General features: G+C 35.0%; 1 protein-coding gene across 1 annotated transcript in view; it reads left to right on the top strand.

Annotated features, from left to right (window-relative positions):
• The window catches only part of LOC123546132 (transforming growth factor beta receptor type 3-like), a 107,234-nt gene that overhangs the window by 77,904 nt on the left and 2,204 nt on the right, over positions 1 to 27,126 (top strand). The window contains exons 5-6 of the mRNA XM_045332323.2: positions 10,754 to 10,940; positions 16,501 to 16,657. Of these exons, the coding sequence (XP_045188258.2) occupies positions 10,754 to 10,940; positions 16,501 to 16,657 (344 nt within the window). The remainder of the gene's footprint in view (positions 1 to 10,753; positions 10,941 to 16,500; positions 16,658 to 27,126) is intronic.

The raw sequence follows: 27,126 nt of genomic DNA, 5'->3' as shown, positions 1-27,126 counted from the left end.
ATCAAAGAAATACAGGAACATTGTTTGTCTAATCTATTTATTTCTTTTGTCTGAATATCTGTGGAAATATTTTGACCCCATTCTTCAATCAATTCTTCGAATAGTCGAGCGCGCTGTCATCAGACAGCTCTTGTTTATTATTGGCCGTAGGGAAAAACCGAGACCACTTTTCTGTGGTACAACATGGATGGTACCTCCAATATTTAGGTGTATTTTGACATACCTGTACCTTGTAAGAATCTTTTTTTCTTTTTGGTTAAATTTCTTCCCTTTGTTGTTCTTGTCCTTTGGACTTAGATATTTTTTTTGAGGACTTTCTTGTCCTCAAGTGCAATGATAACAGGTGAGCAATATAGGGCCATCATGGCCCTCTTGTTTAAGTCTTTATCTACTGATCAATACAAATATTGTTTCATGAAAGTGTGAAAGTTTTATAAACTGTGTAGTTTGTCAAATTAAAGGAAGTACTTATATAATTAAATTTTTAGACTCTCGTGTTATTTAAACTGAGGAAGATAGTGTTGCATTTGCTTACACGATCATTATAACAAGGTTGCGAGAGACTCGCAAGTGTTTTTGTCCACACCCATACAAGTGTGCGAAAGCTTGCAGTCTTGTTATGATTGTGTAAGTTTGCAAGATTGCGCAAGCTTGCAATCTTATTATGATTGTTCAGACTTGCAAGGTCACAATTAAGATTGCTAGGGTTCCAATCGCAAGTGTGCGCAAGCTTACAAGATTTTAAATAGGTTGCAGGAAGCGCGCAAATTACTTTGCGCAAGCTTAAATAATGGTTGCAATGGTTCCAATCGCAATCCTGCTGCACGCTGAAACAAGTTTGCCGCACACTTGTTAAGATTGCAACTGCAATCTTGCTGCGACCTAAATGCAAGCTTAATTAAGCTTGCCATTTTGGTTTGGGATATATATATATAGCTTGCTTTTCATTGTTTCACAGATAGTGAAATTTCCCGTTACAAGTTGATACAAGATACAGAAAGTGTTTTCTTAGATACTCCAGTTTGAAAAGATATTGTGGTTGTCTGTTATTGTAAAATCTGGAATTTGTTTACAATTATTCACTAACTGTCCATAATTTGATTTTTAGCTTGACTCTTCGAAGAATAGGTAGAGCTATTGGACTCACCCATGTGTTGGCATACCGATTTGATAAATTTTTTGTATGTAAACGGGTATCTCAGTAACAGTTTACGGACCAGACCCACAGAGAGAGTAGAAACTACTAGCAAGCTAGGTGGCTACAGTTACATGGTAATTGAGGTGATGGCCAGTTTACTAGCATGCAGTCAATAAAAAGTAATGAATCTCAATTGACAATGCTGTTGAATAGTCGAGCATTGCTGTCCTCCGACAGCTCTTGTTTATATAGCTCGCAAGGCAATGTTAAGCCAAAAATAGGACTAGGATGATTACTCGGTTAACTGGATCCAATTCGATTACAAGGTGAAACCGGTTTCAATTTTGCAAAACCGCTAATCGCTCTCAAACAATAAACATCACAAATCGTACTTTATTTTTATACATAATATTTTCTTTGATCAACACATAGACCCGCAGTATATTTCCACTAAAATACATCAACTTGAACATAATCAATACTCTCGGATTTGCCTGTCGTGATACATCTAAAATAAAATACACCAAAATTTACTGATTATCACACTGCTTGCAAAATTTAAAGGCCGTTAGTTCCTAATGAAGTCAGCTGCTGGAAGTACCTTGATATGGTCGCCAGGAAAGAAAACAGCATTAATTTTTAAATATGGCAGCCGATTAACCGGTTCGATTCGATTTCATACAAATAATTAACCGGTTTCAAAATTTTGAAATCGTTCAAGCCCTAGCAAAAAGTTGCTTTATGGACATTTAATTTGACCAGAGATAATTTTGCCTCACATATTTGTTAAGAAGGTCACGAACTAAACTATAACCTATACTATTAAACAATGCCATTGCCTATATAATAATAGTACATTATAAGCAGCATGTGATTCTTATGTACAAGCCTTTATTGGTAATTATGGGTAAATCTACACAGTTGTGGAGATGTATTGAATTGAGTGTTTAAATTGCGAAACTTGAAGCCAGTCCTTTTATTCTTAAATCATTCTTCGATGAAATTCAGACTATATTTATTTTGTAACTGTTTTTCTCCAGTTTTTATTTGTTACAACATGACTTTTTGGTGAGAATTTTTCCTCCAGCAAGGTTATAAAAGAGATTCCCTTCTTTGGTAAGATATTGTTGTATCATTGATTTATCTTAATTGGAAAGGATGTAACTGGGTTAGTTTTCTATGTGCTCTTGCGATTTTCTGATGTGAACTCCCACTGATCATTAGGTAATTATTTACATTTAGGGCAAAAAACAGTTTGTTTTGGTATGATGCCATCATTTGGAGACAAATGTAACATTTTGCCATCGTTCAGAGATGTTGTAAGATTTTGCCCCAGTTTCAAAATATTGTAACATTTTACCATCGTTCAGAGACATTGTAAGATTTTAATTGTCACAGTTTCGAGAAGAGATGCACCTAGGGTCTTCTTTCATCAAAATTAGGAAAGTCACCAATGTTAGTATGGCGTAAAACCCAACAAAATAAGATAAATAACTTAAAAGTATAAATTTCTCTTTAACATAATTAGAAAAATTTGGAACGTTCTTTTAATCTAATGTACTTTAGATAAATGTACTTTTATAGTGTGAACATAGAAATGGAGAACAATCACAGCTGAAAATATGATCCTTTTTAAACATCATTTCAGATTGAAATGTGATCACATTCAGTTGAAAATGTAGGGAATTAAAGTGATTTGTAAATACTGAAAATTGTAAAACTATTGTTTGCTGCAATGTGACATTTTTAATTATTTTAAAATTTACAGGTACGCATATTGTTACCAGAAATTATTTAAAATGCATTGTAATGCCTTTAGAATTTTTACATTAAGCAATTCTAAACATTAATCTTTTTAGATCAATAAAGATATTATTTCTCCTTTTTTTTTCAAAAAAGAAAATGATTGAACAAGAAACAAAAACCAAACAACAACTTTATGAAATTTGAATTAACTGTGCTTAATGAAATTTGAATTAACTGTGCTTACAAATCACAACAAACAATGATTTAATTCTATATGAGATATATTATTTCGATTCTAACATGTTACCAAGGAGTTTAAATATTAAAATACATCGTTGACGTCATCAATTAAATATTTGCCTGTTTTCTGTTTGTTTCTTTTCCAGCACGCCACTATGCCTTTTAATGCTATGACGTAATAATTGTGACGTCAGAAAAATGAATTGTTGTTTAATAACACAGTTTTTAGTCTTCATTGTTTAATAGGAAAATGAAATGGGTCGTATTACAATTATCAACAATATTAGAAAGGTTTTTAAGACAATATTAATAAATTATTACCACCTTTATATAGATTTCCTTGATATACCTTTTATAAAGTTATTACCTTCCTCACATATAACTGCCTCTGTAGTTTAAAATTATTGACTACTGTTATAAATTTATTATCTCCCTTATATGTGATTGCTTCCTGTTATACACTTGGTAAAAAGGGGAAAATGTTCTGTTGATTAAGTAACATTCGGGTGAATGTTTTGTTTTTCCAAGGAAAAATTTAGTTATAGTATTTTGAAAGTACTGACATATTGATCAGATCTGTTAGAATGTCATTATTTTTGCCAGCTTGATAAATCTTGTATTTCATTTCCCCACGAGTGTGCCTCTGAGCAATGGTAAAGGAGCCTCCATGGCCTAGTAGTTAAGGTAGGTGGTTTTGAATCACTTGCCACTCACCAATCTAGGTTTGAAACCTTTCTTGGCATGTAGAAGTTTTCTATGCAAAGAAACCATCCATCTTGCTTACAGAAGGTCGATTGGTCTACCCAGATCCGGCCCAAGCCACACTTGAAGTAAAGCATGGCGGTGCACATTTAGGTCTTCCTGCACGAGTCACCATATTACATATAATCAAGTTGATACAAATAAGTATTAGTAATGTGCTGAAAAACTGTTCAGTATCATATTTAAATCTTTTGTATTTGTTGGGTTTACATTACACAAACACAATAATAAGTCATAATTTATAAGCCACTTTCTAGCTTTTGATGGTGGAGGAAGATCCCAGGTGCCCTTCCATGCATTATTTCGTCAATGTCGGGCAGCTGGGTAGAACCAATTACCTTCCGTAAGCCAGCTGAATGACCTCCTCACACAAAGAATTCAACACTGGAGCAGGACTCAAACCCATATCAGTGAAGGGCAAGTGATTTGAAGTCAGTGACCTGAACCTCTCGGCCACAGTAGTCTCTTAACTGTGATGAACAAACCTTACTGCTGTTTTCTACAGAATCATGGCACAAAGTTAAATATTCTGCATGTTTCAAGAGTCTTGGTGCTTCAGCAAGATGCCAAATTAAATATCACTAAATGGTGTTTCTCAGCTTTAGTAACTGTATCAATAGAAAGCTGATAGGATTTAGTTCAAGAGAAAAACTATTACTTCCTTTTATAGTACAGTAAACCTCACTTATAAGGAACTTGGATATAAGGAACACTCGGTTATAAGGAACAGTTTTCAATTCCCCGATCTAATTCCTTCTTTATTCAATGTAAAAATCCTCGGTTATAGGGAACTTGGTTATAAGGAACACCCGGTTATAAGGAACACTTTTTCTAGTCCCAAAGTTCGAAATTCAATAGAAAACACCTCGGTTATAGCGAACAGACATAAATAATAAAAATTATTGAAAACTGGAAATAAACAGGAGAATCGCTGATGACGTCAGAGTAACGTCGGCACTTTCACGCGCTTTTATGCACATGAATAAGCACATATTATTTCCTTTCTATGGTCTTTAGTTTGTTATTTCACGGATATGATAAAAGAAAATAAATAATATCATAATTAACTTATATTTACTCGAGATTATGTTTGAGAGCTACATGAATTAGGTATTTCATGTTACCAATAGTGAACGAAAATCAGTCGTTGACACGGTCATGTCATACTATCCTAAATAAATGTGTTAATTACGCGTGATTAACAATGACAAACAGTCCAGTTTACCCAATTTTCAATTGTAAAAATTATAGCAGGTGCTAAAATGGACAATAACAAAACTATAGATATAATTTACATTTTAGTCCGTTTGTATGGCGCCGTTGTCTAGTCGTAATGCACTGTATGTTATAAACACCCTACTTGATTTGAATTGGTAGGCTAATTTAACATTTTTAGCTCATCTGATTTTTTGAAAAAAAAATGATGAGTTATTGTCATCACTTGAGCGGTTGTCGGCGTCGGCGTCGGCGTCGGCGTCTGCGTCGGCGTTGCCTGGTTAAGTTTTATGTTTAGGTCAGCTTTTCTCCTAAACTATCAAAGCTATTGCTTTGAAACTTGGAATACTTGTTCACCATCATAAGCTGACCCTGTATAGCAAGAAACATAACTCCATCTTGCTTTTTGCAAGATTTATGGCCCCTTTTGTACTTAGAAAATATCAGATTTCTTGGTTAAGTTTTATGTTTAGGTCAACTTTTCTCCTAAACTATCAAAGCTATTGCTTTGAAACTTGGAATACTTGTTCACCATCATAAGCAGACCCTGTACATCAAGAAACATAACTCCATCTTGCTTTTTGCAAGATTTATTGGGCCTTTTGGACTTAGAAAATCAGTTTTCTTGGTTAAGTTTTATGTTTAGGTCAGCTTTTATCCTAAACTATCAAAGCTATTGCTTTAAAACTTGCAACACTTGTTCACCATCATAAGTTGACCCTGTACAGCAAGAAACATAACTCCATCCTGCTTTTTGCAAGATTTATAGCCCCTTTTGGACTTAGAAAATATCAGATTTCTTGGTTAAGTTTTATGTTTAGGTCAACTTTTTCTCTAAACTATCAAAGCTATTGCTTTGAAACTTGCAAACACTTGTTTGACCATCATAAGCTGACCCTGTACAGCAAGCAACATAACTCCACCTGCTTTTTGCAATAATTATTGCCCCTTTTGACTTAGAAAATCATTTTCTTGTTGAGTATTATGTTTAAGTCAACTTTTCTCATAAACTATCAAAGCTATTGCTTTAAAACTTGCAACAGTTTTCACCATCATAAGTGACACTGAACATCGAGAAACATAACTCTATCCTGCTTTTTGCAAGAATGATGGCCCTTTTTAGACTTAGAAAATCATGGGTAGGACAATATTTCTATTACACAAAAAAAATCAGATGAGCGTCAGCACCCGCAAGGCGGTGCTCTTGTGTATTAATTATTTGAACATTTATTTTATATTTGTATTGATGCCTATTCACATAAAATGCTGTCGAGCAAGGTAAGGCTGCAACATATCTTATAATCAAATGTAGTGCTCTCCTAAAAAGAGATAAAAAAGCGACAAAAAAACACAAATACGTCATTCTTACGATTTTGGCTTAGATTAGTTAAACGCCGTGTTTCAACACTATTTCAATCTCTGATATAGGACCGTACTAGACTCACACTTCTCACATAAGATCATGGTCGACCGGAGCCTTTCAAACGTCATCAATAGTGTTCGCTGTGCAAATTGTTTCGTTATACAAACATCTGTTACAAGGAATTAGTCACTAAGGATATAGGAACCTCGTTATAAGAACATTTTAGAGGTCCCAACTTCCTATAAGCGAGGTTTACTGTATTATCTTCCTAATGAGAAAACTTCTCTAAGGTTTATAATACCTCCTTAGAAATGCTGTTGAAATATAAAATAAACTTCTCTGTAATACAGAATAATCTGATGACAAATGTTTCATTTTTTCCTGAGAAATTATTAAATTGGAATTGTTTTGAGACTAGAAACAAAAGTGAATAGAATTCCTGTGAGAAATTTCGCATGACTGATGTATAAATCAAAATAAATGTTATTAGTTTTAGTGAGTTCAGTGACAATGCATGCTTTTTTAATATATATAATATATTACCATTTAAGCTTATAATTTACTGTTCATAATGCAGGGTCCATGACTATAAAACTGTGTTTAGAAACCTGAGTCTTGGAACTGCAGCATCTGATAGGTTGTGTCTGAGCTCAGTTTTCATATTAACCAATGACAAGTTTGCATTCAGAGACTGGTCTCATTATTCAATTTTATAGCCTCTATCCCAACTTTTTAAAGGCAGCCATTTTTTTTTCTTCGAGAACCAGTATAATATGTCTTCTGAATATATAAAAGATGTAATATAAGGAGAGACAACTTGATGTCTGTGTCTTCACAAAGAAATGTATTTCTATTGTAATTTTATGACATAAAAAAACTAAAATAAGGTTTTTCACTGTTGGTTATGAACACCTAAAGAATCATGAAAAAAAACACACATGTGCTGATCAGATGTTAATTTTCTTTCTCAGTTTTCTGGCATTTGTTATGATAGGTTATAAGTAACTGACCTTATTGTAAGACAGAATTTCTTGGTCTTGGTAAAGAAGTTCGAAATATGGGCACATTGCATTCAGAAAGGAGTCTGGGTTCCCCGATCATCTGTAGTGGTGTAAGTAACACAGACTAACTGAACATTCTGACCAATAAAATTTAATCTAAATATTTACACTTAACTAGCTTATAGCATCCCCTCACAGCTGACAAAACACAACTGACAACTTCCTCACACAACTGACAACATCCTGACACAACTGACAACATCCACACACAAAGAGAGGATGTAGATTAACTCAAGAAGGATTAATTAATCTCTGTCGCTGGAAAATTCATTCATTATTTGCAAATAGATGTTTCTGTTCAGTAAAAGGTACTTGAACCTTAATATAGACGAACCTTTACAAAAAGACCTTGCTTTAAGGAAAGTAAAATAGAGGTTATGTGTTTACAGATGGTCTGTATTTCAATGAAAATTTGTATATTAATAATATTTTCACTGTGATTTCATGTTTTTTTGCGTGTTTTTGCTTCAATACAATGTTTTTGACAGTGAAACAAATTTCTGAAAGTCAGGAGTTGAGGAATCAGCAGCAACATCCGTTTTTTGCCATTTTTTACCTATCTTACTAATTATACCTTGGTTGATGTATATAGAAAATGTTGTTGCTGTGTGTACAGGGTTATTTCAGTTCAACCTCTACGGCTTTTTTCATTGGCAAGCAGTTGAATACGTGTGATTTTGCATGTTGCAGGAGAGTAGGGATAAATTCCTGGATAATAACTTCTTTTGAACATTTGGGGCAGATCATGAAATTTCTGTTTCAAAACAGTCTCATATGCTACATTATTTCATAGTTAATGTATACAGTTGTTAGAAGTATGAGGAACTGGGTGTCACCAAATTGTCCTTGAGGATGCATGTTTGAGCCCAGCTAAGGTCACTGCATTGTTGTCAAAAATCAGCAGTTACACTTGTTTAGTATGACTTATTTTTTTTTTGCTTTCTAGCAGGCTAACCCAATATTGGTGGCTCCACCAACCAAGGTCCTGTCTATGCCTAAAGTCTGGCCTGAGGGTCACCTGGATCTGTCTCCACCATCAGAAGCTGGAAAATGAGCATATGGCATAAAATCATATCTCGTAAAAAAAAAACTGACTCTGGTCACTATTCCGGTTATGTTCTTGTTTTGTTCTTCTCTTATCTAAGGTCAGAGTTTGTAAAGATGCACTTTAATACTTGACATTATTCTTTCTGGTAAATTACTTGATTGATTTTATGGCTCATGATGGGAAAATTGGCACGATGCCATAGTTTTTTTTACTGGGGGGGAAAAAAAAGAATATGCAAGGGATGTAAATCTTGTTTATGGACTGCAAAAGTTTTGGAAGAGTTGTACAACATACATGTCTAAAGAGAATTTTGGCAAGTTCCTCTAAACATTAGCAAATTTGAATGCAGAAGTTATTGCATCAGTTTTAAGTAACAAACTTGGACAAATCTAAAACAGTATGGATGTAATTTGAGCTTTGTTTTGCAGGTCTTGTCTTTAAGGTTTTTAACCACAGAATATTAAATGAAGAAAAAAAAAGCTTAAATATCTTGTGACTCATGATTATATGAGCCGTGCCATGAGAAAACCAACATAGTGGCTTTGTGACCAGCATGGATCCAGACCAGCCTGCGCATCTGTGCAGTCTGGTCAGGATCCATGCTGTTCACTTTCAAAGACTATTGTAATTAGAGAAACCATTAGCGAACAGCATGGATCCTGACCAGACTGCGCGGATGCGCAGGCTGGTCTGGATCCATGCTGGTTGCAAAGCCACAATTTTGGTTTTCCCATGGCATGGCTCATATGTGATTATTATTACATGTGTAATGTTGAATTTATATTTTCTGGAATTTCATTGCATGCAAGTAATGGGAATCTAATTGGGATTGTAGGTTCCGAGGTAAAAAATATCTCATTAATGCACCTCCTCTGTTTATGTATAATGTAAGGAGTTCTGAAAAAGATGCTAGTGGGGGAAATATAGGTTATTAAGTAATGTTTAACTTTTTGAAGTTTTGATTAGTTCTGACACTGGGAGTCTGTTACATAATGGTATAGTTAGTAATGTATTCTTAATCATTTTATAGAGTGCTTTGGAACCAATTTCTGGACAGAACTAGTTTCCAGACATAGTCAGTATTTGCGTTATTTCCACATCATTCATGCAAAATTTTTTATCAGAGTCCTCCAGACTCTTTTATTTTTGTATATAGGAGAAAACATATTTTTAGGAATTAAGCAAAAATCTGTATGTGAAGGAATATATTAAACATACCAGTTTTACTGCCCAGTAAATAAAACTGATGTGAAATTTTTTAGAAATAGCTGTTGAGGTATCTTGAAATGTAATTCGTTTTGCTTTTTACCCTGGGTAATTTTAAAATTGTTTTACAAACTTAAGTATTGTAAGATGTGCAATTCAGTTCAAATCTATCTGTATATATGAGATTGCCAAAATTAATTTACCGTATAACAAAATTTGAATGTTTAATGTTGTGTTTAGTAGCTGTTTATTCAAAGAAAAATGGAAAAATGGTACTTATGTATTTATATTCATTAATAAATGATTTCATGTTGACCTGTCATCACTTTAATTGTCATTTTTTATGTAAATTCATTTTTTTTCAGTATTGATGATAAACAAAAAGATAGAAGTAATATTTTGGTTGGTTAATTCTGTACCTACTTGAGAAATGTGTATCAGTCTTCAGTGTAACTAACTGCTTTTATCAAGTTGGAATTAGTATTCAGATGAATTTCTCTCACATGACAAGTTATGACAATGTCACCTATATGTAACTATAGCTTTATCATATGCATTATTATAAATGCACTGTTTGGTACTTTATCTCACAATGACAATCAGTGGTGACAACATATTTCTCTCACCTATTACTTTAGGGGCCTCCACGGCCGAGTGGTTAAGGTTGCTGACTTTATATCACTTGCTCCTCACCGATGTGGGTTCGAGTCTCAATCAAGCCATTGAATTCTTCATGTGAGGAACCCATCCAGCTGGCTTACGGAAGGTTGATGGTTCTACCCAGGTGCCCGCTGGTGTTTGAATAATGCACAGAGGGGCACCTAGGGTCTTCATCATCAAAGCTGGAAAGTCACCATTTGACCTATAATTGTGTCAGTGCGACGTTAACCACCCCCCCCTAATTGTAATTAACCAAAACATACATGAATGAATTGGTAAAATATATTAATTTTATTTCATTATTCTACTTTCAGGTAACAAAAGGATCAGGATTACGATTTGCTTACAAACATTTGACTTCACGACCATCTATTTCAAAGCCTAAACATCTTCCTTATGAAACAGAGGACCTTTTAAACTGGGTAACCAAGAGGTACTCTGCAGTAACATCCTTCACCTCTGTACCAGGCGGCAACCACTTATCACTCACTGTAGGCAGAGGTGAGAAAAAGATACAATTTGTTATTGATATTCCATTCTGAGATAAATTTTATTCTTGAAGTATAGACAGATGATTTTTGAGTCGGCTAAACGCTGTCAAGCGTTTGACGAGTCCTTGCTATGGCACGATTTCTCATTCTTAAATGGCCTCACAACACAGCGAAGTGATGTAGTTCCATTGGATTGTCTCTAATTTCAAAGAGTTGATTAATCGAATGAAGTTCATTTATGTCAATCCTATTTGCTATGACCAATATACGATGTAATCTGTCATATTTATGACTTGTAATTGTGCAATACTGGAATAAAGCCACGTATTTTCTTCCGCGGTAACTCATTAAGCATAAACAGGCATAACGATTCTGCGGGATTTGGTAATACATTTGCGCATATGATTATGGTGACGAATTTTATGCCCTTTTGTCACAAAATAGCAAATATGATGTTCACAAATTCAAATAAAAAACTGCATATTAACTTATTAGCCAAATTAAACCATTTGTTAACCCTGTCCGTTTCAAAAAAAAATCTTTAAAATCATTGCGCAAATAACAAATTTATTGTGCTGTGCATTTTATGAATTGCGCAGGCTTACAAAGCTTGCGTAACATCCAGCGAAAGACAAAATAAAGTTCCAGAACATACTGCTAGTATTTTATTGAGTGGGTACCTCTGAAAGCATTGGAATGTCTCTTATCAAAGAGTTTACCACATCGATGAAATTAAATTATGACAGCTTCATTTTAAATGACCCGAATAAGATATGTGCAGTACGTTAATTCTTCTGCGAGACTTCGCGGATGAATCCCAACTACATTCTGGACACTTCTCGGCGAACACGCGTGACCTGTTTATAACGATGCTTCTACGACTTTGCGTGGGTTGAATTTTGCAGTCAGTAAATGGATAAATTATCGGAAGAAGAAGCTCTTACTGGTTTGTTTACTTACTACTGATATTAAAAATGATATTAATTCTTATTTTTCGAGAAATAAACAAATTGGCGAAACATTAAATTGTATTTTCTTGTAGTTTTTGAAATCGAAAGTAGATCGTCTATGTTTGGCTGCTTTGACGAAACGAAACAACTTTTTTATGAAAAGATTTAAATAAGAGGTAATTTAACCGCAAACTTCAATGTCAGATACTGCCAATTGCTGCTAAATGTCTTCGTATCATCACAATTGGTAAAATATATTGTTGAAACTGGAGAAAAGTGTAATCGTATCCGGATATAATATTTTGGGTAAATATCGAGCTGTGTTATGAAATTTTAACATTCAAGTAACATACATGATAGATATTATTGTAACAGAAATGATTCTAGAATTTATTTTTATTATTATTTTTATTACACCTACATTTTAATCTATGTCAGACTTGTATTCTAGTCCTGAGGCATGAGCTGAAAGTAAAAAAGATGAAGTGACAGTCATATTTGGATATTGTAATGCTAGAAAGAATCTAGATCGTAACCTTTCTGGAATTTTGACTGGTTTGGATAATTTGCTTACGATTCAGGTTCGCAAAAAAATGAAACCGTCACCCATTCTGCTTTTCATGATGACACATGGCTTGATTTTTGCAGTCAGTAAGCGGATAAATTATCCCGAGAAAGAGCTCTTACTGATTTGTTTAATTACTACTGATTTTAAAAATGATTTTATTTCTTATTTTTCGAGAAATAAACAAATCGGCGAAACATTAAATTTTATTTTCTTGTAGTTTTTGAAATTGAAAGTAGATTGTCTATGTTAGAGTGCTTTGACGAAACGAAACAATTTTTTTTAATGAAATGATTTAAATAATTTCACCGTAAACTTCAATGTCAGATACTGCCAATTGCTGCTAAACTGTCTTCATATCATCACAATTTGTAAAACATATTGTTGAAACTGGAGATTTGGGCGGTATAAAAGAAAGTGTAATCATATCCGGATATAATATTTTGGGTAAATATCGAGCTGTGTTATGAAATTTAAACATTAAAGTAAACAACATGATAGATATTATTGAACAAAAATGATTCTAGAATTTATTTTTATAATACATACATAGAATCAATATCAGACTTATATTCTAGTGCTGAGGCATGACCTGAAAGTAAAAATATGAAGTGACAGTCATTCATAGTTTGAATATTGTAATACTAAAAAGAATCTAGGTAATATTTAGAAATTGAAACATAAAATTTTCAGTTAGAAATCGCACCAAAGGCTGTATCAAAGGTCAACATTTTCAAAATTTCCTTGTGGTGATACCCCAAACCCTACTTGCAGGAGGGGGTATCCTCCCACACCCTCCCCCATATTGCCACTTTACAGTTTGACACATTTGCCCTTTTACCACCTGCCACAATGCCCATTTCAAATCTGACTGCAGTTCAAAGCGGGAAGGAACACCCCCCCCCACACCACCCCGCTACCGACCACGTAAAAATGGCTCAAACATTTTTTCAGCCCAGTCTGGGCCTGTCTGTCTACATGAATCAAAACGTATAATTGAAAGTACATAGACTTGGGGACTACTGACATGGTTTTGAAGGGGTTAACAGGTCTGAAATAGAATAAATGATGGTTTTAACTTAAAAAGAACTGCATTTATTAATATTAGTTATCTTTTCCGAAATTGGTAGCTAGTCCGAGTAACTTCTCTTAGTTTCGAATGCGCAATTTTCCTGTCAGTGTAAACATTCATGACACTATAATTATATTGACACTCAGCAAAATTTACATATCTTTAATCGCAAAAGTAAGTATACTTTAAATTCACATCCCTTATAATATGATTGAACAATACCTAGCGTGTGACACGGTTATTGCCAGGCCCCTTATCTGTAAAATATCTGAACAGCTCTTTCGTCCATCCGTTACAAATTGTATGTGGCAATCTGCGCTATAAAATTTCAATATATAAATTTTCATATTCAAATTTTATCATGTGCGAATATATACCAGCCGATAATTGCCTGTTTTGGTAATGCCGGAGGCAAATGTTTACTGGAAAAATATTTATAGTCATGGGCAGTATCTTAGTGTCACCTGTCAAATTGTAGTTTGTACTTTCAACATTTTTATTTTTGCGAACCACTCCTCAATTTTAGAGAAATATATTGGGTTTAAATACTTGTATAATGTCAATCAAAGTTTTACTAGGCATCGATTGAATGTCCATTTCATCTATTGTAACAAAATCTCTGTTCAGTTGGGGAAAAAAACTAAAACCAAACTGAAACTGGTAGACTATACTACCAGTACATCAATCATTAGCCGACTCTCAGGCCCTTCAGGCCTTTGATTAAACTTGATTTGTGTAACAAGCCATTGACAGTTCAGCAAACTATTGATGAATTATTGCTATATTTGGACCACAGATGCTAGACAGGTAATCAAATATTTTACTTGATAAGCCTGTATATATAAAAGTACAAGGTATCCAACAAGGAAGCAAGAGCCATGCGGAACAAACAAGAACACTGCTGTAAGAAATAACCAGTTTACTGTTATCTGTTTGTGGTCACTATTTGGTGGCATCTGTCTGAATGTTAAGTTTTTGTATTCCAGTAAAATATCTAAGATAGTGAAAAAATGTCGAAAAGTTTTAAAAAATGTTGTGAATTTAAGTCCTTGCCTTAATGAAAACAAGGTCAAGCTTGAAACTGTATTATCTGTTTCAAAAACATGTCATAGAAAGGCCATCTTAACACTTTAGAGGCTACATTTTCTACCTTTGTAAATGGGTCACTTGGGTAAAAAGCTAGGCCACTAGGTCAAAGCATTGAAAAACTTGGATAATGATCTTCCAGATTCACATAAAGTATGGTTAGAATGGTTGTCTCTATGAAATTTTAGATAATTTCACAGAAATTTTATTTTGGTTACCCTTATACCAAATTTGTTTAGATTCGAATTTGTCAAAAACATGGCCACCAGAGAAGGTATTTGCTTTTTCATATGTATATAGTATTTCCTGCATGCACGTAGTGGGAACATTTAAATGCTTCATACAATATGCTGCCCCAATTTCAAAATAATTCCACAGATACTTTCTATTTTCGACCCATTCCCAATGCTAAATAGGCTCCTTTTTCCCTATTTGAAGCAAAAAATTCCCAGTCCTAGGAAAAATTTCCACCTTGAATAAATACTTGATTATTCAAAGAAAGTTCTTGCTTAGTAAATTTTGTTTGCTAATGAAGTCAAATGCTTGTTACTGCTTTTAGTAACATGGCTGTCAATCAAATATAAAATTCTGTCAGAAAATTGTATGTTTTGTATGTAAACATTTCTCAAAAAAAGTATAACATTAATATTTATTGAATAAAGTACCAAAACTTTGTTGACATCATTAAAATCAAATGTCACATATTTTTGCGACCCAATTTTTTTACACATACACACAAATACACTGTGTTTTGATAATTCAGTTATAGGTATTGCACAGTAATAAGGCGCTTTGAAATGTAAACAAACAAAACAATAGCATAAATTTAAGGTCAATACACAACATTTACGCTGCAATTAGTAATTCCTCGTTGGTCGAGCGGTATATGTATCCGCCTTATACTTTTTCGTCGGGAGTTCGATTCCCGGACCCGTAAAAAAGTATTTTGAAAATTGTATTTAATTTCTTTTTTTTTTTCAATAGGATTTAAGGAAAACAACAAAAGTTTGTTAATCTAGTACTAACTTTGTTCACTAACTTGTATATGTCATTGTTAATACGTAATCATGTTTAAATATGCTTCATCTTTAATTTGATCTAATGTTTTAGGCATTCATGAATAAATTAGAAATCAGACACAAATTATATTAAATGCAAAATAAAATAAATGACGGATGTAATTAAAGTTCGAACCATCGAAACTATCACTCCAAAATGATTACAAGTCTATCCACTCAACCTACTGCGCCATCAAGCCAACTGTTGATCTTACATTTAATATCTTTCGTTTTAAAAGAGATTGCTAAATACGGATTGTTTATTTATATGTTGCTAAAAATAAAAATGCCATAATACTGTGCGGTACTTATAATTTAACTTGCTGAGTGTAAACAAAAGTTTAAACATGATAGATGAACAGTCATTCTATTCTGTTTTTGTAAGGTCTGTCAAGAATCAGAACTTAGAAAATATCCTGAAAAATAAATTCCTTTTCACTAGGGGATAATTCAAATTTGTTGAATATCTACCAGTAAAGTTTTGAAATAAAGTTTTAAACTAATATAGTTAAATGTTAAAAATTCTTAATTTACTTGATTTTTCAATACTTTTCAATACTGTTTCCCAGTTTTGATAATTTACTGCTTAAAAATTCCCGATTTGACCAGGGACCTTTTTCCCCAAAACTAAGTTAATGGCTCTGATATGCCTTTTGGTCGCAAGGCTTCTTCTAGTGCTACAGTGCACTGTTTAAGGTGACACATTATGGACAAAACACTACAGCTGTATATTATCCTTTTAATTTACAAGATCGGTTGTCATTAAATTTTTGGTAAAGTGTTTGTGGTTTGCAGATGGACATAAGCATTTATTTTATTTTTTATTTTTGTGATTACAGCTCAGCACTCATCATCAGCATCATCATTGGTATTACCATCATCATGTTCATTGACCAGTGGCGAGCACGAAGAATCCAATGTGAAGGCTGTTTCCATGGTTACAGAGCCAGTAGAAGGCTGCCTCATGCAGGACAGATACACAGGACCTATCTACAAGTAAATCACTTCTTGTCTGTTGTTTTTTGACCCCAAAAAAAATTGGGGAAAGGGAGCACATAGATTTACTCTTACCTTTACACCTGTCAGTTTAGATTTCTATCCTGTATGTATATCTCAAAAGCATTTGACCTAGAGCATTTAACATTGTACACCTGGGATTTGTTTGATATTTTCAGTCAGTATGACCATTGACAGTCAGAAATATGCATAAAGCACCTAAAAGATTTTATATGGGATTAATTCCCTCCACAAATTAATCCTTTCCTACCAGTTCCAACTCACGCCCATCTGCTACCAAATAGTCTCAGAAACCATTTGGTGGATGTGGATGAAGTTTGATCTAGATTGCCCTCTATCAGACTCAGAGTTGTTTAAAGAAGTCAGTTCCATGCAGTATTCTGGTTGCTTTGACTACCAAAAGGAAAAGTTTTAAAATGCTTCTTCTCCAAAACTGCATATGTAGCATTGTCAAGTGGTCATCTACCTAACTGATTAAAATCAGGCCTCTGAGGTTAAAATTGGCCCTGCCTTGACACAGCCTCTGTATAGACTTGTATAGGAAAGCTAATATCTTGAGGTTAAATATTTGGCATGTAGAATTGTCGAGGGGTCCTGTGCCAAGTTTATTTCAGTCTAGCTCCTTGGATAAAAATTGGTCATGGATAAAAATTGGTCCTGCCCATGGAGGATAGATAGAAAAAGCTTTAAAAGTCTTCCAGTCAAATACCTCAAGGCATAAAGCATTGTGTTGAGGTCCTCTGCAGAAAAATCATATACCCATTTGAGTTAGAGGAACACTGTAGGGCTATCTTGATCATCATTGCCCTCTTGTGTTCAGTGGTAATACAGGTAATTAGTGAATACCAGCACTATGATAGTACTACTATAATTGTTACCTATCATAAAAAGTTTGATTTATAGTTAATATTCACTAAAAAAAAAAAAGAAGAAATTTAAGGGCCTTAATAAATGCCTCACTTTCCCCCCTCTTCCCCACCCATTATCAGTTCATGCAAGTATTATTTCTCTCAATTTTCAAGCAAAACATACAGAGAAACTGAGTGAAGGTTATCTCTTTGCAACCTTAAATTCACAGTTCACACACCAAAGGTGAGCAGATGGCATAACACATAATATTGCAGAAGTATATTGCCCAAGATATTTCCTGGTATAACCTACTTTTAAGAATGATTAATGATCAAGTATTTTAAGAATGATGATCTGTCAATTGGCTTAATCTGCTACACAAGGGAAAATTTAAAATGATATTTTTGCCAGTATATAGAAGTGATGGATTTTAGAAGACTGTAAGAAGTATATGAAGAGTGATCCTGCTGGACCTGGTGTTTGTTTTGATCCACTTCCTCTTAGTACTTGATGGATTTGTTCCACACTGGAAACAGTTATTCATCATCTTGACCTATATCCAGCATCAAAGTAGTCTTTTTGCCTGTCTGGTCTGACAACTCTTGTTAGCTCAGCTGTTCAAAGAATAGTAAGAACTGTTCTACTCACCTAGGTATCGGCCTGATTTGCATGGAATTTGGTAGGGGTGTCTTTTTTTTTAATGAAATTTATGCTATATTTTAAAGTGAATCATATGAGATCAATAGCTAGGTCACTAGGAGGAAAGAAACAGCTTATAAGCACTGTAGAGAACACATTGGTATGAACTATAATGAAGTTTGTATCAAAATGTTGTAACTTTTTCTTTTTGTAAAAAAAAACATCGCCATTTGTGAGTGACGAAAAGTTATACCCTCATAAACAAAGTTTTAAGGGGTCTGCATGGCCTTTGCTAGAGTTAAAAATAGAAAAACCTGTAAATTTTTCTCATGAGTTTTTTTCTCACACTAGATCTTTATTCAATCTTGTCCTTAACATCCTAAGACAGATCACTCTAAGGTTTGTTTAAATGGTTCCACTTTACCCATTTTTAGCTCGACTAATCGAAGAATAGTCTAGCTATTCTACTCACCCTGGCGTCGGCGTCGGCGTCGGCGTCACACCTTGGTTAAGTTTTTGCATGCAAGTACATACAGCCATCAATTAAAGGCATATAGCTTTGAAACTTATTTTTTCTTTTTCTAGATCAATTACCAACCTCTCTGGGTCAAGTCCCATAACTCTGACATGTATTTTGAGCAAATTATGCCCCCTTTTGGACTTAGAAAATTTTGGTTAAAGTTTTACATGCAAGTTACTATCTCCAAAACTAATGCAGATATTGATTTGAAACTTCACATGTGTCTTCGGGGTTATAAAACTAGTTGATAACAGCAAGTCCCATAACTCTGACTTTCATTTTGGCCAAATTATGCCCCCTTTTGGACTTAGAAAATTCTGGTTAAAGTTTTGCGTGCAAGTACATACAGCTATTTCTAAAAGGCATATAGATTTGAAACTTATTTTTAGCTCACCTGTCACAAAGTGACAAGGTGAGCTTTTGTGATCGCGCGGTGTCCGTCGTCCGTCGTCCGTCCGTGCGTCCGTCCGTAAACTTTTGCTTGTGACCACTCTAGAGGTCACATTTTTCATGGGATCTTTATGAAAGTTGGTCAGAATGTTCATCTTGATGATATCTAGGTCAAGTTCGAAACTGGGTCACGTGCAATCAAAAACTAGTCAGTAGGTCTAAAAATAGAAAAAACCTTGTGACCTCTCTAGAGGCCATATATTTCACAAGATCTTCATGAAAATTGGTCGAATGTTCACCTGATGATATCTAGGTCAAGTTCGAAACTGGGTCACGTGGGGGTCAAAAACTAGGTCAGTAGGTCTAAAAATAGAAAAACCTTGTGACCTCTCTAGAGGCCATATTTCTCAATGCATCTTCATGAAATTGGTCAGAATGTTCATCTTGATGATATCTAGGTCAAGTTCGAAACTGGGTCACGTGGGTTAAAAACTAGGTCAGTAGATCTAAAAATACAAAAAACCTTGTGACCTCTCTAGAGGCCATATTTTTCATGAGATCTTCATGAATATTGGTCAGAATGTTCACCTTGATGATATCTAGGTCAAGTTCGAAACTGGGTCATTGGGGTCAAAAACTAGGTCAGTAGGTCTAAAAAATAGAAAAAACCTGTGACCTCTCTAGAGGCCATATTTCTCAATGGATCTTCATGAAAATTGGTGAGAATGTTCAGCTTGATGATATCTAGGTCAGGTTCGTAACTGGGTCATGTGCGGTCAAAAACTAGGTCAGTAGTTCTAAAAATAGAAAAACCTTGTGACCTCTCTAGTGGCCATATTTCTGAATGGATCTTCATGAAAATTGGTCTGAATGTTCAACTTGATGATATCTAGGTCAAGTTCGAAACTGGGTCATGTGCGGTCAAAAACTAGGTCAGTAGGTCTAAAAATAGGAAAACCTTGTGACCTCTCTAGAGGCGATATTTTTCAATGGATCTTCATGAAAATTGGTCAGAATGTTTACCTTGAAGATATCTAGGTCAAGTTCGAAACTGGGTCACGTGGGGTTAAAAACTAGGTCAGTAGATCTAAAAATAGAAAAACCTTGTGACCTCTCTAGAGGCCATATTTTTCATGAGATCTTCATGAATATTGGTCAGAATGTTCATCTTGATGATATCTAAGTCAGATTCGAAACTGGGTCACGTGGGGTCAAAAACTAGGTCAGTAGGTCTAAAAATAGAAAAAACCTTGTGACCTCTCTAGAGGCCATATTTCTCAATGGATCTTCATGAAAATTGGTGTGAATGTTCAGCTTGATGATATCTAGGTCAGGTTCGTAACTGGTCATGTGCGGTCAAAAACTAGGTCAGTAGGTCGAAAAATAGAAAAACCTTGTGACCTCTCTAGAGGCCATATTTTTCACGAGATCTTCATGAAAATTGGTGAGAATGTTCACCTTGATGATATCTAGGTCAAGTTTAAAAGTGGGTCACGTGCCTTCAAAAACTAGGTCATTAGGTCAAATAATAGAAAAACCTTGTGACCTCTCTAGAGGCCATATTTTTCAATGGATCTTCATGAAAATTGGTCAGAATTTTTTATCTTGATGATATCTAGGTCACATGTGCTCAAAAACTAGGTCACTATGTCAAATAATAGAAATAACGATGTCATACTCAGTTGAACACTGGGTCATGTGGAGATAGGTGAGCGATTCAGGACCATCATGGTCCTCTTGTTTCTTTTTCTAGATCAATTACCAACCTCACTGGGTCAAGACCCATAACTCTGACATGTATTTTGAGCAAATTATGCCCCCTTTTAGACTTAGAAAATTTTGGTTAAAGTTTTACATGCAAGTTACTATCTTCAAAACTAATGCAGATATTGATTTGAAACTTCACATGTGTCTTCGGGGTTATAAATCTAGTTGATAGCAGCAAGTCCCATAACTCTGACTTTCATTTTGGCCAAATTATGCCCCCTTTTGGACTTAGCAAATTCTGGTTAAAGTTTTGCGTGCAAGTACATACAGCTATTACTAAAAGGCAGATAGATTTGAAACTTATTTTTTCTTTTTCTAGATCAATTACCAACCTCACTGGGTCAAGTCCCATAACTCTGGCATGTATTTTGGGCAAATTGTGCCCTCTTTTGGGCTTTGAAAATTCTGGTTAAAGTTTTACATGCAAGTTTCTATCTTCAAAACTAATGCAGATATTGAATTGAAACTTCACATGTGCCTTCGGGGTTATAAAACTAGTTGATAGCAGCAAGTCCCATAAATGATAATTATGCATTTTGGTCAAATTATTCCCCCTTTTTAGCTCACCTGAGCAATGCTCAGGTGAGTTTTTCTGATCGCTCGATGTCGGGCGTCCGTCATCCGGCGTCTGTCGTCCGTCGTCTGTCAACATTTAGCTTGTGTATGCGATAGAGGCTGTATTTTTCAATTAATCTTCATGAATATTGGTCAGAATGATAATCTTGATGAAATCTAGGCCGAGTTCGAAAATGGATCATCTCGGGTCAAAAACTAGGTCACTAGGTCAAATCAAAGAAAAACCTTGTGTATGCGATAGAGGCTGTATTTTTCATTTAATCTTCATGAATATTGGTCAGAATGACTAACTTGATGAAATCTAGGCCGAGTTCGAAAATGGGTCATCTCGGGTCAAAAACTAGGTCACTAGGTCAAATCAAAGAAAAACCTTGTGTATGCGATAGAGGTGGTATTTTTCAATTAATCTTCATGAATATTGGTCAGAATGATAACCTTGATAAAATCTAGGCCGAGTTCGAAAATGGGTCATCTCGGGTCAAAAACTAGGTCACTAGGTCAAATCAAAGAAAAACCTTGTGTATGCGATAGAGGCTGTATTTTTCAATTGATCTTCATGAATTTTGGTCAGAATGATTGCCTTGATAAAATCTAGGCTGATTTCGAAAATGGGTCATCTGGGGTCAAAAACTAGGTCACTAGGTCAAATCAAAGAAAAACCTTGTGTATGCGATAGAGGCGGTATTTTTCAATTGATCTTTATGAATTTTGGTCAGAATGATTACCTTGATGAAATCTAGGCCGAGTTCGAACATGGGTCATCTGGGGTCAAAAACTAGGTCACTAGGTCATATCACGTTAAAAAACCTTGTGTATGCGATAGAGGCTGTATTTTTCAATTGATCTTCATGAATTTTGGTCAGAATGATTGCCTTGATAAATTTAGACCAAGTTCGAAAATGGGTCATCTGGGTCAAAAAACTAGGTCACTAGGTCAAATCAAAGAAAAACCTTGTGGTTTGCAATAGAGGATGTATTTTCAATTGATCTTCATAAAATTTGGTCAGAGTGATTGCCTTGATGAAAACTAGGTCCATTTTGAATAGGGTAATCTGAGGTCAAAAACTAGGTCACTAGGTCAAATTAAAGAAAAATCTTGTGTATGCGATAGAGACTGTTTTTTTCAGTTGATTTTTATGAAATTTGGTCAGGTTGATTGCCTTAATGAAATCTAGGTCGAATTTGAATATGGGTCATCTGAGGTCAAAAACTAGGTCACTTGGTCAAATCAAAGAAAAAACTTCTGTATGTGATAGAGGCTGTATTTTTCAGTTGATCTTCATGAATTTTGGTCAGAATGATTGCCTTGATAAAATCTAGGTCGAGTTTGAACATGGGTCATCTAGGGTCAAAAACTAGGTCATATCTAAGAAAATGCTTGTTTTATCACAAGAGACCAATTTTTTGGTCCAATCTTAATGAAAATTGGTCAGAATATTTGTTTCCATGAAATCACTAGGTCAAACATGTTTTACACTGTTATGGAGTGTTTCTTAGGTGAGCGACCTAGGGCCATCTTGGCCCTCTTGTTAACTTAAAACTCTTTTGATATTTAACCTTTTTGGGTAATATTTTTCTGCTTCTGGGACAATATTTTGAATAGTCGAGCTTGGCTGTCTTACGGACAGCTCTTGTTTAGAGCTGTTGGAGCTAAAATTAAAAGCACTCCTTTAGTAAATGGCTTCTTCTCATGAACCATCTCTTAAATCTTTTCAAATGGTTCAACTTTTACCCACTAAGAAGTCAAAAGAGGTAAAATTAGAAAAATGCTTCGAACAATTTCTTTTCATTCACCAGTTGATCTTCACCAAACTTGGTCTGTAGCATCATTTCGTGGACTAATCTCGCAAGATTACAAATGGTTCTGCTTGACCCCTTGTAGGAGCCAGCAAAGCTTAACATAGAAAATCATTTGAAGACTTTCTTCACATAAACTGTGTGTCTTCACATAAACTGTGTGATGGATCTTCACTAAATTTATTCTGTAGCATCCTTAGCTGAACCTTATTCAAATTTTTTTTTTCAAGTGACTTTCAAGTGATTGACCACTTATGGGTTATACAGTTTCTGAAGGAAAAGTTTTTAACAATTTCTCCTCATAAACAGCTTGATGTGCAAATGGTTCTGCATGACTTTCTCTTTCTTGCCGGATTCTATCCATCAAATTTTTGGATAAATATTTGTTCATACTAAGCAAAACTGTTGTACCTAAAGGTGGCAGGGGAGTGCAGATTTGCGAATTCCACATTGACGTGTAGGTACCAGTGTTGAAATATCCATAGAAATCTCGTTTTTGCTTATTTTTCTTTGAAACTACTATGGACCATTGTAGATACTATAGACTACATGAAGACGACCCTCTGGTCCTATGCACCTGTTGCTTTCCATGCCAGATGTAGTGAAAATTAGCCAAATCACCCAAATTTAATAGACCAAAATTAGCCTAACCAGGCCTCACTTTGAACTCTGCCATTTATCCATTTTGTATTTTTAAATCCAATTTCGTAGCATATATGTATAGTGCGAACAGAGATGCAAACACAGGTGGTGTGGAATGTGTCTCCCAACCACCACTTTATTTCCCTAATTTTCACTTGAAAAAAAGTGGATGGATGACAGCCGAGCGTCTGGCCGACTTTTTGTTCTGATGTTTATGTTTTAGCCTCAACCAGAAGTGCGGAGCTAGGAAATTTAAAACACCCACCATGTAGAATCATTAACCGTTCCTCATTCCCCAGATATATTAAAGAATTAATAATGATAAATAACCAGTAAGATAGATATGCCTTTATATCTACCCTGTCCTGTTTATACAGAAAATCGACCGGGACCAAACTACGAAACCGCTCCCCTGCCACCAAAGATTAAGTGTATCATGACATAGATTTAAGATCAAAAGGTCATGGTCAAATTAGCATATTTAGGGCCACATGGCCCCCTATTTCATTTATTTAACCGTCCCCTCCAAAACATTGTTAAGTGAATGTTAATTTCAAACTTATGATTTGCGCTTTTGTTTCATTTTTATACGCCCGTTTGAAAAACGGGACGTATTATGGGAACGCCCCTGGCGGGCGGGCGGCGTCCACAGACCTTGTCCGGAGCATATCTTCTACATGCATGAAGGGATTTTGATGAAACTTGGCACAGTTGTTCACCATCATGAGACGGAGTGTCATGCGCAAGAACCAGGTCCCTAGGTCTAAGGTCAAGGTCACACTTAGAGGTCAAAGGTCAAATTCAAGAATGACTTTGTCCGGAGCATATCTTCTTCATGCATAGAGGGATTTTGATGAAAGTTGGCACAATTGTTCATCATCATGAGAAGGAGTGTCATGCGCAAGAACCAGGTCCCTAGGTCTAAGGTGAAGGTCACACTTAGGGGGTCAAAGGATACAAGAATGAAAACTTTGTCCGGAGCATTTCTTCTTCATGCATAGAGGGATTTTGATATAACTTGGCACAAATGTTCACCACCATGAGGCGGAGTGTCATGCGCAAGAACCAGGTCTCTAGGTCTAAGGTCAAGGTCACACTTAGAGGTCAAAGGATACAAGAATGAAAACCTTGTCCGGAGCATTTCTTCTTCATGCATAGAGGGATTTTGATATAACTTGGCACAAATGTTCACCACCACGAGACGTAGTGTCATGCGCAAGAACCAGGTCCCTAGTCTAAGGTCAAGGTCACACTTAGAGGCCAAAGGTCAGATACAAGAATGACTTTGTCCGAAGCATTTCTTCTTCATGCATGGAGGGATTTTGATGTAACTTGACACAATTATACATCATCATGAGACGAAGTGTCATGTGCAGTTCCCTTCTTTAGAATTACTTCCCTTTGTTGTTACTATAAATAGCTTATATTGTAAGTTTTTCATTACTAGTCGTAGGGAAAAATCGAGACCACTTTTCTGTAGTACAACATGCATGCTACATCCAATTTTGGGGTGTATTTTGACCAGTCTCTACCTGGTAAAGATTTTTGTGAGGACTTACATTTTTTTTTTTTTTTTTTTTTTTTTTTTTTTTTTTTTTTTTTTTTTTTTTTTTTTTTTAAGATTAACCTCCCTTAGTTGTTACTATAAATAACTTATATTGTAACTTTTTTATAATTGAGCGTAGGGAAAAACCAAGACCACTTTTCTGTGGTACAACATAGATGTTACTTTCCAATTTTAGGTGTATTTTAAGGTATCTCTACCTGGTAAGGAGTTTTTTTGTGGACTAAGAAAAACAAAACACTTAGTTATTACAAAAATTACCACAAAATTAAAATTCCATTTGCAAATACAGGTGCTAGAGTAAAGAAATTTGCTGTGACGGGCGTATATTGTGACATTCTTGCACTCTTGTTGTTTGGATAATAAACAAGCACAAAAATAGTCAAAAGTGTAATTGGATGCAGAATTATTTCATGTTGGGAAGCAATTCATAAAGCTTACAGAAGGTTGCCTGTTCTACCTAGCTCACTCACTCAGCCCGCTCAGTCCTGAGACAATGCCCAGAGGATGGGGCCTTTGTTGACAAGCAGTGCAGATGACCTACACCTGTGTTGATGTGATGTTAAACCCAATAAGAAGTGTTAACCTTGTCATTGTATGATAAGAAAAAACAGCAGTGTCACAACAAAATATTTTTCGAAAGGTTACAAAAAAAAACAGAATTATTAAATGTAGACAAAAGTAGTCAACATCTGAATTAAAAGAAAATTCAACAAAATGTCTTCTCTAAAAGACGTGTTTATAGTGTATATGCACTTATAATGATTTGTATCATCTATCAGTCTGCTGTCTTATTATGATTATTCATAGACTATTCCAAATAATTTCTTGCCATTGAACACATGGTTTTGTTGACCTTGTGGTTTGTAAAAAGTGCATTTGTTAAAGTGAATAATTTCTATGTACAAAAGACTGATAATGACGATTGTGAGGTTGAGTAGGTCCATGAAATTGAATCCAAAGTGAATAAGTAGAAATTGAATCCAAAGTGAATAAGTAGAATTTCTTTCCATTTTATATTCAAAATTTAAAATTCACAGATTGATATACCAAGAAAATAGCCATTCTTACCAAAACCAAAAAAGTTCTTGCTCACAAAATTTAATGATTTTACAGTATCGAGATACTGGTGGATGGATTTTCAGAAAATTAGTAGTACTGTTAACTCTTACAGATTAATTTGGTTGCAAGTATAGAAATGCCTAAAGGGAAACTGGGAATTTAAACTTCTTTATTATGCCCCCTTTGAAGATGGAGGGGTATATTGTTTTGCAGATGTTGGTAGGTTGGTCGATATTTTGGTCCTTCTGAAGACCAATCGGTTTTCAGATGATATCTAGGAACCCTTGGTCCTAAAATCATGAATGTTGATAGGGTGGTAGATCATGACCAGCAGATGACCCCTATTGATTTTGAAATCAGAAGGTGAAAGGTCAAGGTTACAGTGACTCGGAACAGGTAAACCGTTTGGGCGATAACTTGGGAATGCTTGGGCCTAGGATCATGAACCTTTAATTGGGAGGTTGATCATTGCAAGCAGATGACCCCTATTGATTTTGAGATCAGTAGGTCAAAGGTCAAGGTTACAGTGACCAGGAACAGTTAAACCGTTTCCGGACGCTTAGACCTAGGATCATGACCAGCAAATGAGAGGGTCAAAGTCACAGTGACCCGGAACAGTGGAACAGTTGAACAGTTTCTAGA

This window comes from Mercenaria mercenaria, chromosome 15 (genome assembly GCF_021730395.1).
Source record: "Mercenaria mercenaria strain notata chromosome 15, MADL_Memer_1, whole genome shotgun sequence".
NCBI lineage: Eukaryota > Metazoa > Mollusca > Bivalvia > Venerida > Veneridae > Mercenaria > Mercenaria mercenaria.
This window is presented reverse-complemented; position numbering and strand designations above follow the sequence as displayed.